This window comes from Bombina bombina, chromosome 2 (genome assembly GCF_027579735.1).
Source record: "Bombina bombina isolate aBomBom1 chromosome 2, aBomBom1.pri, whole genome shotgun sequence".
Lineage (NCBI taxonomy): Eukaryota > Metazoa > Chordata > Amphibia > Anura > Bombinatoridae > Bombina > Bombina bombina.
In genome coordinates this window covers 1,231,697,334-1,231,713,236 of record NC_069500.1, presented here as the reverse complement: position 1 = coordinate 1,231,713,236, position 15,903 = coordinate 1,231,697,334, and the positions used below count along the sequence as shown (strand labels likewise).

The 15,903-nt window shown below is 39.1% G+C and overlaps 1 protein-coding gene across 1 annotated transcript in view; it reads right to left on the bottom strand.

Annotated features, from left to right (window-relative positions):
- Positions 1-1,177: 1,177 nt before the first annotated feature.
- COMMD8 (COMM domain containing 8) overlaps positions 1,178-15,903 on the bottom strand; it is a 66,502-nt gene continuing 51,776 nt past the window's right edge. Inside the window, exons 4-5 of the mRNA XM_053703993.1 lie at positions 14,838-14,993; positions 1,178-1,952 (exon numbers count right to left, since the gene is read on the bottom strand). Of these exons, the coding sequence (XP_053559968.1) occupies positions 1,932-1,952; positions 14,838-14,993 (177 nt within the window). The 3' untranslated portion in view covers positions 1,178-1,931. The remainder of the gene's footprint in view (positions 1,953-14,837; positions 14,994-15,903) is intronic.

Genomic DNA, 15,903 nt, shown 5'->3' with positions numbered 1-15,903 from the left:
CATATTATTAACCCATTTTGCTTTCCCCTTCATTTTTGAAAGTCAAACGCTTAAAATGGATAATAACGAATGCAGCAGCAGAAATGAATTGTGGGGTTGTCCGGACATACTATATTGCCATTGTGTGAGAGTAATTCACCCATAATGCTAGAACATGAATCCCAGCAGTAACTCTGGATCCCACACACTGTAAAGCCTGAGTCTGACCACTAAAAGACTCGTAGGTAGGCTATAATGCAGCATAAATCTTTGTCACTGATTATCAGCAATGTGCCTGCTGCAAAATATCCCAAACCTGTGGATATAATTACAATACATACATACTCTTCCTAAGGGTAGCAGGTCCCACCAGGTCCCTAACTTCTCAGTCCTTCCTCCTTCATTCTGTAAATAAATAATAAGAAAGGACTTACCATCCAGAGACCTCTGCTGTGTGGGACATTACAGCCGCTGCAGGTCTGTCAGCCTCATCTCGCAACTGACAGGGACCTGAAAGTAAAAGAAAGAACAGAGTAACCAACCCTAGCTTTCTATAAAGGGGTAGCAATGTTAGAAATAAAGCAAAGACAACCTTGCTGTTATCTAACTGCTAACAGCCACCATTACTCTTACTAAAGAGATTGACATGGACCCAGTATAACCCCAATCCTTGCTTGCAGAGGCAAAGACAGAGACAGAGGCAAAGAGAATGACTGGGGATTATGGGTAAGGGAAGTTACACTTAACAGCTTTGCTGGGGTGCTCTTTGCCTCCTCCTGCTGGCCAGGAGTTGAATATCCCACTAGTAATTGAAATGACGTTGTGGACTCTCCGTGGCATAGGAAAGAAAGGAGAAAAGGAGAGTTAAGGAGAGAAAAGTAAAGGAAAGAAAATATCTAAAATCCCAGAGGTCAACCTGTGTGGGAAGATATGTGAGACATTTTTGTACAGAAATTCTTTACCATAGGAGGTACAGTAAAAACTTTGCATTTTGTCTGAAAGGAAAATGAGCAAAACATCAAGGATATCAGCTGTGGCTTAATATTAATCCAATGGACAGGAATAACCTTGCCTCAATGTGCTGTCAGAATGAACATGAAAGAAATACATTTCAACGGACAACTGTACAATTTCTCACACTCTAATTGTACATGCATGTTTTTTTTACACGTTAAAGGTGAAGCAATGACAAGGTGACTTTAGGTTTTTAATATTTCTTTACTGCCAAGTTAATTTGCAGCATGTTGACTGGTCAAAATAATAAGTAAAAATATAGTTTTGCTGTTATCAAAAATTACAAACAACGTAATCTAATGACAAGATATGTAATGAAATACAAAAGTGCCTAATACCAGAATTTTACAAACAAAAACAAAATAGTTTTTTAATCTCATACTTTAAAAAAAAATATGAAAGTGATGAAAATGTAATTCAAAGACTAGACCACTTTCAAATTACTCAATTTTGTAAGCAGATAAACTCATTTGTGTTGTGTCATAAATCTATGTTGCACATAAGCAACAGGGTGGCAATATCAGGCTATACAGAGGTGCATCATGGTACATTAAAATTAGAGTGAAAGGATTTTCAACACATTTGTCTGTGATAGAATATTTGTGTGTTCTCAGCTGATAACATTTGCTTATAAGCTGCTCTTTATGATGATCTGTTACCAAAAATACAGTGTTGTCAAATGAATGGATAACTGTGTGATAAAGATAATGCATTTTTTTGTTTGTTTTAACAGAAGAGAAACAAATTGAAAACTGTCAAAGCACAAAAATGTACACTTTTTACAAAGTGGATTTATAATGGTAAAATGTTTCTCTGATGTCGCTCTCTATCCAGCAGTATCATATCCTTTTATTTTTAAGTCTGGCTATGAAATTCTTTCTGCTGCTGGCTATAAGTCATCAAAAAAAAAAAAAAAAAAAAAAGGATTCACTCCACAGTCATTTCAGCTGCACGACAACCTGTCAATAAGATAAGATAAAATAATTATTACACTTAAAAAAAACTATAAGACTTCTAAGCTGCAAAATTAGAACAAAATGAATATTTATGAAAATGCAAATTAGTTTTAAAGGGAATGTTAATGTGTACAATTTATATAGCTATCTCCTCCCCTCAGTTAAAGGGACAGTAAAGACTTTGTAATTAGATGACGCTTCTGTCGTCTTACTATAGAATAACATTATTAAAACAGATTAAGCTCTTGTTTGCTGCAATTGTTTTTCAATTGCCAAACTCCACCACCACTTGCTTCATTTAGAAGAGACAATCATGCAGGGTGTATTTGATTTAAATCAAATAGGTTTAAATCACAATTTAAATCACTAGTCTGTAAGACCGATTTTAAATTGATTTAAATCATAGTTTTAATTTTTAGAATAGTAAGTTTTCAGATAATTGTTTCCACTTATATCAGACCATTACTGATTTGGTTATATATCATTAGATCTGCATAGATAGATCATTGAAATGAATGAAATTATTTGAAGGTGAACTATGTTTAATTCTTCACCTGTACTTTATTGGAACAAGAAAAATGATTACATTAATAACAATTAAAATAGTTTTATTTAACTAAAACTAATATTTTTCATTTGTAATGCTTGCCCCTCCCTCCCACACTTAGGTCCTTGCGCAGATCTATTCCACTCCGAACTATCTTCTATTGATTGAGCTTCTTGAAACTTAGTATGGGTTGATTCTGTGTACATAGATTTGCAGCGGAGCATTGCATTAAAGAGACAGTAAAGTCAAAAATTAAAAACTTTCACATGCAATTTATAACAATTTTCTAATTGACTTATTTTATCTAATTTGCTTTGTTCTCCTGGTATCCATTGTTGAAAAGTTTAATATGGGGAGCACTGGATATCTTGCATAAAAACGAAATATATGCTTACCTGATAAATTTCTCTTTTTCTTGACACAGAGTCCCCGGATCATCATTAATTACTGTTGGGAATATCACTCCTGGCCAGCAGGAGGCGGCAAAGAGCACCACAGCAAAGCTGTTAAATATCACTCCCCTACCCACAATCCCCCAGTCATTTGACCAAAGGGAAAGGAGAGAAAGGAAGTAACACAAGGTGCGGAGGTGCCTGAGGTTTAGATAAAAAGAAACTGTCTGAATACAGGGCGGGCCGTGAACTCCCTGTGTCAAGAAATAAATACATTTATCAGGTAAGCATACATTTTGTTTTCTTTCTAATGACACAGAGTCCACGGATCATCATCAATTACTGTTGGGAACCAATACCCAAGCCAGAGAACACAGATGATTAGGGAGGGACAAGACAGGAAACTAAACAGAAGGCACCACTGCTTGAAGAACCTTTCTCCCAAAAGAAGCCTCAGCCGAGGCAAAAGTATCAAATTTATAGAATTTGGAAAAAGTGTGCAAAGATGACCAAGTTGCAGCCTTGCAAATCTGTTCCACAGAAGCTTCATTTTTGAAGGCCCAGGAAGAAGAAACAGCCCTTGTGGAATGAGCTATGATTTTCTCCAGGGGTTGCTGTCCAGCAGTCTCATATGCCAAGAGAATAACGCTCTTTAGCCAAAGGGAAAGTGAAGTAGCCGTAGCTTTCTGACCCTTGCGTTTCCCAGAAAAGCAAACAAACAATGCAGAAGACTGACGAAAGTCCTTAAGTTGCCTGCAAATAAAATTTTAGCGCTCGGAACATCCAAATTATGTAACAAGTGTTCTTTGTGAGAAGGAGGATTAGGACAAAGAAGGTACAACGATTTGCTGATTAATATTCTTGACCGAAACAACCTTGGGCAGGAAACCAAACTTAGTACGCAGAACCACCTTATCAGAGTGAAATATAAGATAAGGGGAATCACACTGTAAAGCAGAGAGTTCAGAAACTCTGAGCAGAGGAAATAGCAACAAGAAACAAAACTTTCCCAGATAACATCTTAATATCTAAAGAATACATAGGCTCAAACGGAGCATGTTGTAAAACTTTAAGAACAAGGTTAAGACTCCATGGAGGAGTAACAGCTTTTAACACAGGCCAAATTCTAACCAAGGCCTGACAATACGATTGCACGTCTGGCACATCCCCCAAGCACTTATGTATAGACAATGCCGCAATCTGACCCTTTAGAGAACTTGACAACAAACTTCTCCAGACCATCCTGGAGAAAGGACAAAATCCTAGGAATCCTTACTCTACTCCAAGAGTATCCTTTGGATTCACACCAATACAAGTATTTACGCCATTTCTTATGGTAAATCCTGCAAGTCACAGGCTTACAAGCCTGAATCAAGGTCTCAATGACCGACTCTGAAAATCCACGCTTAGAAAAAACTAAGCGTTTAATCTCCAAGCAGTCAGCTTCAGAGAAACGAGATTTGGATGAAGGAAGGGACCCTGAAGTAGAAGGTCCTTCCTCAGAGGCAGTCTCAAAGGTGGAAAGGATGACATTTCCACTAGGTCTGCATACCAAATCCTGCGAGGCCACGCCAGGCCTCAATCCAACCAATCCTGCTTGATTCGAGTAATGACTCTTGGAAGGAGAGCGAACGGAGGAAACTGGTATGCTAGACTGAAGTTCCAAGGAACTGACAGAGCAACGATAAGGAATGCCTGTGGATCTCTTGACCACGAGCCGTATCTCGGAAGTTTGGCATTCTGACGAGAAGACATGAGATCCAACTCCGGCTGCCCACATTTGAGGGTCAAGCTGGAAAAATACATCCAAATGAAGTTCCCACTACACTAACGGTGGTACAGGGTATGCTACTGCAGCATGCGCCATAATGGTTGAGTCAGCACAAATGTTGGTACTATCACATCCTTTAACATTGCATACATCACATCAAGTCTTGCAAGTGTTAAACAATCTTACTACACAACACATGACTGCACAAAGGAGGTCAGGCTATGAAACAATTCTCACATCCACTGTTAATCTCACTATCAAATAAATCACACCTACGGGAGGCCCTGCACCCTTTTTACATGCATTGATTTCTAATGGCCCTTTGGAACACATTGGTGACCACAACTGCATAGACACTATACACACTGAGACATCTCCTCGTCTCGACTTACAAACAACTCCACTAGAGGAGGAGGGAAATGGTTTTGTAGATGGGTCATGTTCTAAACCTGCTGATGGTGTTTATCTTACAGGCTTTTCCATGGTACAGTTGCCTAACACAGCGATTACGGCTGGTTCCTTGCCCTTTGTGTCAGCCGAAGCAGCTGAACTGGTAGCCCTAGCTCAGGCATGTAGAGCATTTGCAATAAAATGTGACCATTTACACTGATTCCAGGTATGCGTTTGGAGTAGTGCATGATTTTGGAGTTATCTGGCAGAATAGAGGTTTTGTTGCTGCTGATGGTAAGAGTATCTCACACTCTACACTTGTACAGGAACTCTTGGATGCAATCAAATTGCCACACAAAACTAGCAATTGTTAAATGTAAAGGTCACAGTACTGACTCCACTGATGTCAGTTTAGGTAATGATTTTGCAAACACCATAGCTAAAGAAGCTGCGCTTAATGGACCGCCACACCCTGATTACCTCACCACTAATACACATGAACAGATATATGGTAATGATTCCTGCATTAGCCTCTGATGTTGATGTGCAGATGCTTCAATTAGGTGCAACTGAAACTGACTTACAGACTTGGGCATCTGCAGGTCTGACCAAGGGTCAAGATGGCCTATGGTCAGATGGGGAAGGGAGAGTAGGAATACCACAAATAGCTGCACCTTTGTTTATTAGTCATTTCCATGGTTTTGGGCACATAAGTAAACAACAGACCAGGAATTTAATGACATCCAAATAAGTCATTAAAGACCTTTCACACATGATTGATAGACAACTGGATAGATGTCTAACCTGTGCCAGAAATAATCCTGGAGGCCTTGTGCATGGTAAACATGAGCACTTGCAACCCCAGATGGCCCCATGCAGGTATTGCAGATTGGTGGGTACAAGTATATTTTAGTCATTGTAGATCAATTCAGTAAGTGGGTTGAAGCATTTCCAACCACTAGAGAAAATGCCCATACTGTAGCTAAAATACTGTGCAAAGAAATTATTCCTTGTTTTGGTTGTCCATTACAGATAAACAGTGATAAAGGAGCTCCTTTCACCTCACATATTACACAAATGGTTTGTACTATGTTATCCATTGATTGTAAGTTTCATATTCCTCATCACCCACAGTCTTCAGGGCAGGTGGAGCAAATGAACAGAACCATTAAAGATAAATTCAGGAAGGGAACTGGTGGTACAATTACTAATTGGCCTGAACATTTACCTTCGATATTGGCAGAAATCAGAATGACCCCTAGCGCCACTACGGGTTATTCACTTTTTGAAATTTTGATGGGCAGACCTTTTCCAACCCCATGGTGTAAACAAAAGGGTTCTCCTGTGGTAAGGGGAGACAAAAATGTTGTAAGGGAAGAATATGTGAGTAAATTGATTGAAACATTGAATGGCATCTACGGTGATGTTTCTTCTACCCTCCCTCAACCCACAGGTACCCTGACAGACCCGCTCCAGCCAGGAGATAGTCCGCGTGAAACAGCTCCACAAGAATAAGTCGTTGGATCCTCCTTTCGACCTGCCAACCATGGTGATTGCTGTGATGTGAACCGCTGTCCTCACGGAGGAAGCCCCAGTATGGATCCATGCAAGCCGGATAAAGAAAGCACCAGACATCAGCCCTGGCCCTTCCATGATTCCATCGTGTCCTGAGCAGTATGGTACCTCTTGCCAGTAGTGCACCCCCTGCACAGGCCCAAGCCATTCCCTAGTCCTGGTGTGCCCCGGCACAACAATAGTAAAAATGTAATTGACAATGTCACTAATCCCTTATTCATCACTCTCACCGTGACACAACAGAGTTGCACGTGTCGTCGTGGGAAAATGACAATGCATTTGTTAAGACTGCAACAAACTTATACAAGGTGGCCAATAAGACTGAGTCTTGCTGGGTTTGTGGCTATGTGCCTCATGGGGAGAAATTGAGATATCCTTATATTGGTTTTGCTATCACCACAGAGAACTTGACACAGATGATACTTGATGATACCATGTGGAATTTGACACCAATAATTAATATTGGAAAAGGTTTTGAAAAGGATAGGGTACACTTGGTTAACTGTGTAAAAAAACGGTGTTATCTTATCCCATAATCTTAATGGTACTTTTTTCTACAGTCTCCTTAATCTATAATGCAGCTACAAGAGTTAATACTACACTATTAAATATATGGGATGGGTCTTACCTTTCTTTTGAGTATATTTGCAATTTTACTGTCAATCACACTGAACTGCATAACACAATTTGTAAATAGTTTTGGCGTAACAATAGAAATATAGGTAAACAGGTGCTTCTCCAGAAACCAAAATAAGAAGATTCCCTTCTTGTCATCCATTTATTAAGTTACCTTATGGTTATTATTGGCTTTGAGAAAGATGGGCAGTTAAAATTATACCATGCAGTCATCTGTCACCCTGTTGTTTAGGTTACATATCCCCAGCATTAAGTATTCATGATACACTCCCTAGTGGTAAACTGCGCACACTTAGAGCTTCCAGCCTCACAGTTAAGTCTACTAATGCAGAAATTGCTTTTATGTCCTGGTTTCCTACTGCAGCTGCAATGCGATTATATTATAAGCTTAATTTGTTTGCAACACTTGTAGATGCAGCTTTTAATGCCACCTCAGATGCTATAGTCATTAACTATGCGCCAAGAACAAATAGCTCAACTGCTCTCCAGAATAGAATGGCTCTAGATTATTTGTTAGCTGCAGAAGGAGGTGTGTGTAAGCGCATAGGTTCTCCTTGCTGTGTTTTTATCATGAATAACACTGGTAGAATACACCATGATCTTGATAATTTGCATGAAGTACAATCACAAATACGTCAACAAGCTAAAGGTCTCGTTGATGGTATGGATTGGTCCTTTGGTTTGGGTTCTTGGCTAGGAGCCCTTGGTATGAAGATTTTAATGGGTATTGTATTTATTATTTTTATTATTCTTGCTTTATTTTTGACATATAAACTTATTGTGTGTTTTATTAGCAAAATTACCAGTACTAACACTGCTTCTCAACATTCTCTATTCCACAATGCAACTTCTCAGCAATCTCTCTCTAAGGTTGTTTATATTCATTAATTTTCTCTTTCTATCTTTTCATTTTATGTTATTATGGTAGAATAAAAGGGTGGAATGTTAGATTATATTTAGCAATACTGACGCCATTTTGTCTTTAGTCATCCATTTTGTCAAGAATGGTTTATAATAGTTTATTATACCAACTTATTATGGTGTGAAGAAATATGCTGATGTTAGGAAAACTTGTATATCAAGAATGGCTTTGGAAATATCCTTGGCGATGCGCCCGGATACACCGTTATCTTAAAAAAATGTTAAGTTTCTTAGGATGAATCTTTGTCTTATATTTTACTGTGCTTTATTGTTCTAACTCATGCTGTGTAAAATGGTGTGATTTATGATACGTCATTGTTTAACCCTATATGCTGTAACCATTTTCTTTAAAAATATTGTGCACCGTATAATAAAAAGAACAGAACAGTGATTAGACTGATTTGCTGCGTGTCTGATTTCTGTTCCTGAGATATCTCGTCAGGTAACCCATTCAGTTCCAGGTGAAGGTTACGGCTAAGTACTGACCGACACTCCCCCCTGAAAATAACACCTAACACGAGCAAATGGAATGATGTCCATGGAAGCCACCACCAGACCGATTACCTCCATACATTGAGCATTGATGGCCGTGGAGAGGACTGAAGGACAAAACAAGAGTCGAAAATCTTTCTTTTTCTGACCTCCATCAGAAAAATCTTCATTAACAGGGAGTCCCCAAAAATACGACCCTTGTAGCTGGAACCAGATAACTTCTTTCCCTATTCCCCTTCCATCCGTGGGATCGAAGAAAAGACAACAACAAGATTTCCTTATGAGATTCTGCTTGTTGAAAAGATGGCGCCTGAACCAGAATGTCACCCAGATATGGTGCCACTGCAATGCCCTGAGATCGAAGCACAGCTAAAAGAGCCCCCAGAATCTTTGAAAAAATTCTGGGAGCTGTGGCAAGGCCGAATAGAAGGGCCACGAACTGGAAAGGATTGTCCAAAAAGGCGAATCTCAGAAACTTGTGATGGTCCCTGTGAATGGGAACATGAAGGTATGCATCCTTTAGGTCTATGGTTGTCATGAACTGACCCTCTTGTACCAAGGGAAGAATGGAGCGTATAGTCTCCATCTTGAAGGATGGCACTCTGAGAAACTTGTTTAAACATTTTAGATCTAGGATTTTTCGAAAAATTCCCTCCTTTTTGGGAACTACGATTCCTGAAAGGGAACTGGAACTATTACCCCCAGGGCAGCAAGGTCCTTGACACAAAGTAAGAACGCCTCTCTTTTTATCTGGTCTACAGAAAATCTGGAGAGGAGAAACCTGCCTCTGGGAGGAAAAGATTTGAAGTCTATTTTGTATCCCTGGGAGACAATGTTCATCACCCAGGGACTCGGTACATCTCTTATCCAAGCCTGGGAAAAAAAAAAGAGAGAGAGTCTGCCCCCTACAAGATCCGCTCCCGGATCAGGGGCCAACCCTTCATGCTGAATTGGAATCAGCTGAAGGCTTTATAGATTGATTTCCCTTATTCCAGGACTGGTTGGGTTTCCAGGAAGGCTTAGCTTGATCTTGCTTGGAGGAATTGGAGGAAGACTTGCCTTTAAAGTTACAAAAGGAACGAAAATTACTCTGACGTCCCTTCTGCTTATTCTTTTTATCTTGAGGAAGAAAAAACCAGGTCCAAACAAGGTCTTACCCTTGTAAGGAATAGCCATGAGCTTAGATTTAGATGAAACATCCACAGACCAAGACTTCAACCACAAGGCCCTGCAAGCTAGGACCGCAAAACCAGACATTTTGGCTTCCAGTTTAATAACCTGTAAGGAAGCATCTGTAATGAAGGAATTGGCTAACTTGAGAGCCTTAATCCTGTCCTGGATCTCATCAAAAGGGGTATCCGTCTGAAGAGATTCAGACAACGCATCAAACCAGTAAGCCACAGCGGGGGTAACAGTGGCGATACACACTACAAGTTGCCATTGTAGACCCTGGTGGACATACATCTTTTTTAGTAAAGCCTCCAATTTTTTATCCATTGGATCTTTAAAAGAACAACTATCCTCTATGGGAATAGTAGTCCTCTTGGCTAAAGTGGAGATCGCTCCTTCTACCTTAGGAACCGTCTGCCACGACTCCTTAATAGGATCCGCTATGGGAAACATCTTCTTAAAAATAGGAGATGGAGAAAAGGGAATACCAGGTCTTTCCCATTCTCGAGCAATTATCTCTGCAGCACGGTCAGGAACCGGAAAACCCCCCACCGTGGAGGGAACATCAAAGTATTTGTTCAATTTACTAGACTTTTTAGGATTGACTACGATAGTTGTGTCAGAGTCGTCCAAAGTAGCCAAAACCTCCTTAATAAGCAAAGGTGTTCTAGCTTAAATCTGAAGGATACCACTTCAGCATCAGAAGAAGGAATTACACCGAGTCTGAGATTTCCCTCTCAGATGCTACCGACATGTTTTCTTCCTCAGGCTTATGGGAAGGGAAACTCTGGATAGCCAGAACTTAATCAGAAACCTTACTGTTACCTTAAATTTCCTTTTACGCCTTCCCTGCAACATGGGGAAAGCTGACAAGGCCTCAGATACTGCAAGGGATACCTGGGAAGCAATGTCTTGCAAAGAAAATCCTACAGGATCGCAAGAGGAAACACAGGGCACTGCATGTGGAGACTGAAAAAGTTGGGACGCTTGAGGAGAAAGCTGTGGCATATCTGCAACAGGAGACACCTGAACAGCATTTGCCTGGGATAATGGTGGCTCATGGTCAAATATTTTATCTCTATAACTTAAAATGCATGAGGAACAAAAATGAACTGGGGGATCCACCTGAGCATTAAAACATAACTGACAAGAAGCAACTTCGCCTGGGATAACGGTTTGAAAAGCCTCTTGATCCATAAGGATAAAGTGTAAAAATTCTTTATTTGAAAATAAAAAATAAATGTGTACTGTGTCTTTAAATAGAAATGTGTGTTAGCGCAACAAACCAAATAGACCTCAGGCGCTTTACTGAGGTGCCTACCTGTCCTGCAGATCACAGAGTGACTTCCCTCACAGAAGAAACAATCCCCTTTTCAAATATAGAGCGGTTACAGAGCCCTAACTGCGAAAAAAACGGCTTACAACAGTAATCTCCATGACCAAAAGTTAAAGTATAAAAACTACTATAAAACACACTGAGCCACCATAAATCACCTCACAGTCTCAATGCCCAAACTGCCTAAAAGAAACCGCAAACATGAAGGTTTAATAAAGTCCCATATTAAATAAGACAGCTTTAGCTGTAACAAGTGCCAACAATCTCCTTGCAAAAGACAATGAAAATGGCACTTACCTGAAAGTGCTGTCCGGCAGCAGGACAGCTCACCTGGTTTGAGAGAGTACAGCACCTTCCATGGATCTGTGAAGAGAGAAAAACTGAGTAAACCTACTCAGGTTTTCCAGTTAGGGCAGCAGATTCTTGAGAAAGAACGCAGTGAGGATTGTACCTCACAAGTTCTCAAGTGCTCAAAAGCCACCACTGCCCTACTGAAGAGACAGATGTGGACTAGGCTAGACCCCAGAAAGTAAGAGAGTAAGCTTACTTTGCTAAAAAAAAAAAAAATCTTGATTGAAGAAAACTTCTCAGACACCTAAACTTCACCTCCTCCTTGCACTACAGGCAAAGCGAATGACTGGGGGATTGTGGGTAGGGAGTGATATTTAACAGCTTTGCTGTGGTGCTCTTTGCCTCCTCCTGCTGGCCAGGAGTGATATTCCCAACAGAAATTGATGATGATCCCTGTACTCACCGTGTCATTAGAAAGAAAAAGGTCACTCTGTGTTGGGTGCGTAGACATTTACCAATGTGACAGTTCGATGAAATAATAATCTGACTAAAATTAATATCCTACCCTCTTTGTCAGTGACTTTATTTAGGACTTGGAGCTAAATCTGGTTGTCGAATAGTATCTCTACACCTTTTTTGTGTTCTAAAAAGAGTGAAAATACGCTATTGGAAAGTTTTGGAGGTGAACTTAGGTTTGGCTTCTTTTAAAAATGGAGTCTCTTGACCAATCATATTCAGGAATTAATTTCAGGAAGAAATGTATAGCTTCCAGACCTGCTGAATGTGGTATTGAGGAGTACATTGATCAGATATCAACTGTCACCCATTGATACAATGTTTCCCACTTAAAGGAATACATTTCCACCAATAGTTGTTTTGCGTCAGCTGATCCCATCTGACTTCATGATTCAGACCTAATATTGCCCCCTATGTATGCGTTTTAATGTTGCAATATGGCAATTTCCAATAAACATTACGTTTTATGCCAGATCCGGTGCTCCCCGTATTACACTATTGATTTGATTGGGGCTGGAGGGGTGAACACGGACTGCAATGACACTTCCAATTTACAAGAAGACCTCCGCTTTTTGAAAACCAATGTCACAGGACTGCAGCGTAATAATGTAATCAGGGGCTGCCAAGGACTGCGAGTGAAGGACGCTGGCGGCAAGATTTACAATCCCATGGCTTCAAGATTGGACCCAAGGTGGGAGTATAGTCACTACGGCAATGAATTCCGCTGTACATAAACACACTAAGTGGGCTGGATTGATAACGACTCTCCTGAATGTCGGAGCTTCACTAGCTTTGGGTAAGCAGTCCACTGGGTACATTGTTTATATACAAGGTACTATTTGACGTACTGCCTCTGAGTTTGGAGACATACACACTTGACAGTCCAATAAATCATACGATATAAAGGGTGAGGTCCTATAAAGGCTGTCTATTAAATGAACATATTATTAAGCACACAGGTGACCGAGGCATTTTGTGAGTGCCCAAGTAACCAATTAACTTGCTAAATCCATTGTTGAAAAGCCTGCATAGGTAGGCTCAAAAGCAATCCACTACTGTGAGCTAGCTGCTCGTCACCATCTCACCCAATGCATTGCTCTCCTTCAACAAAGGATTCCAAGAGAGTGACGCAAATCTGATAATAGAATTAAATCTGAAAATTGTATGCTCTATCTGAAACCCAAAAATTATCTTTCATTATTTATGTCCCTTTAAGGTCTATTTATTAACTATGTATGTTAATTTAATAACATTAACCTGTGAAGAAGGGGCATGTTATTTCTGCAGACACAAATTCAAAGTTTTGAGAACTACAAAAAACAATATTATGTGATAATATCTTCAAGATAGAGAAATTGTCCAAAATAATCTGACAGAAACCTTTGGGAAAGCATGACATTGTGAATGGATTAATGGAATTCTGCACATTACAGCCATGAATATACAGCATCTTACTATATAATTAAAAACTAATCTAGAATTTCAGGATGAATAACCTTTGGATTATAACGTATCTTAAATAGAAACCATCTATAGATAGATTTTTGCTCAAAAAGCATTTTATTTTAAAAAAATCTAATTTAAATAAAAAAAAAAAAAAAAAAAAAAATGTATCCACCCTGCAATCAGGCCTTGGATCTGCAGCTGACAAGGCTAGCCCATGTTATAACCCTAGTATAAAAATTCACATTTAAAACTTTAGATTCCATGAAGAGGGGCAAAACAATTCATGAAAGTCTACTCCAAAGTTGTTTTACAATACATAATTGAACTTTTTAATATTAATATCTCAAAGTGTTAATGTCCCTTTAAAAACTGGGTTAACACTGATATCGGATTAGTTTGTGGAGGGGTAGCAGATTTCCCAGTGCCTTGGCAAGAACAAAAACTAAATAAGCCACTGTATAATATAGTAAATATAGTAGATTTAATTACAAAGAAACAAAAACATCAGGTAGCTTTAAATCTAATGATTTTACAAATATATTAAGTTTCATGCTTGTGAAGCATGTTACTAATAAATCTGAGGGAGTTATCAGCCAGTGAGCTTTTATACCAGCGATGGCTAACCTTGGCACCCTTGATGTTTGGGAACTTCCTTTCCCACAATGCTCAATTAGACTGTAGAGTGCCTAAGCATCATGGGAAATGTAGTTCCAAAACATCGGGGGGGGGAGCAAGGTTAGCCATCACTGTTCTATACTATGGCCCAGTTATACATGCACTTCCTCAGTTTCAAAATGAAATCAAACTGCTTTAAATGTAATATGTTGGTGTTTTGTTGTATGCATGGACAATCACAGACCTTGATTAATAATGGTATTCATATAGGTAATAAAATAAATCGAGTAGACTTAATGTCAATACTATTTCTATCCTACAAAAAAAAATTAGAGAAAAAAAGACATGCTCTCATTTGTTAGACCCTACAAATCTATATGTCAAGCCCCTGTGAAGAGGTTCAGTACAACTCAGAAGACACAGAGAACTCCCAAGTGGAACAACCCAGCTGTGCTGATTGGCTCAGAGGCTGTTTCTGCTTAGAACCAGCAATTCTCTGTGGCTACTGAGTGGTACTTTAACTATGTGTTTAATCCCTTTGCAAAGATTAAAAACGTATAGACCTGAAGGGTCCAAGTAATAAAATTACATGCTGGGTTAATTGGATCAGCAGTTCTCTGTGGCTCCTGAGCAATAATGTACCTATGGTGTTACCCCTATGTAGGGATTAAACACGTAGATTTGCAGGGTCGGTAGTGATAAAATGACATAATCTAACCAATGAGAAAATGACGTTTTTACTTTAATGGCCCTTTAAGATAAAGTTAAAATTAAGATTAAAAAAACATACCTTGTTTGCAGCCTCTAGCGAATTTATAAAATTCTGAAGTTCTTCTTTGCTCATTTCGATAGAAACAGGTGTAATACTGCCATTTTCTCGAATATCAAGATCTAAATTTACAAGGGGCATCTGCAGTGTTGAGATCTTATCACTTGACAAGGCGAGCTACAGGATAGAAAACCAAATCACTGTAATATGCAGCTAGTGGAATGTTTCTGAACCTATCATTCTACAAGTAGTAACTTGTGTAAACAACCAGTATTAAAAATAGCAGCATATGCAAAAACGAATTAGATTTCTCAAACCACAAAGCTATTGGGACATAGTTACAAAGTGTATTAACCCTTTCAATGCTGAGTCATTTTCACACCCCTGTGTTTTTGGTTGCTTGGCCTTCATTGCATTTACAAATACATTTTAAACTATTATTGACACACATTTAGCATTAGTGCACCTTCCCAAAGTAATATCATTTATGATTTTGTACAATGTACAGTTAAAAAAGATATTTATAAATATACAAATTTTGTTACTAAATATGCACCATCTTGCAATGTAAGCAGAACATTAGTAGGTATAAAATATGAGATCAATTTAAAATTACACAAAATTCTGAATTCCCAGAGGGGAGGCTTTTTGAAATTGTATGCCTATTTCTATCCCTGTCCAAAAAATAAACAAAACAACTGTTCCAATAGTCATCGTTTATAGAATTTAACAAAATATCAAGGGTCCCTTTTATAGTCAAAAGGACTGTAAAAGGCACCAAGTATACAGGTGATGGCTATTTCTATGGCAGTCACCTATTTAAAAAGGGCATGAGACCACTCATTTGAGTATGGGCAATCTCCTCTTTTTCATGTGAGGAGTATTGTGTGTATGTGTGTTGCATGCTGTATTTAAGGGGTAGGGGCACTATTGGGAGCATTGCCCCAATACAGTAAATACATCAAGTAGGTGACTGGCATAAAAATATCAATCACGGGGGCGGAGCCAACTGGGAAGGAGAGCGGCTGCATTTTTATGGAGCTCCAGGAGTTATCAATGTTATATGGGGTCATATAGATAGAGCTTT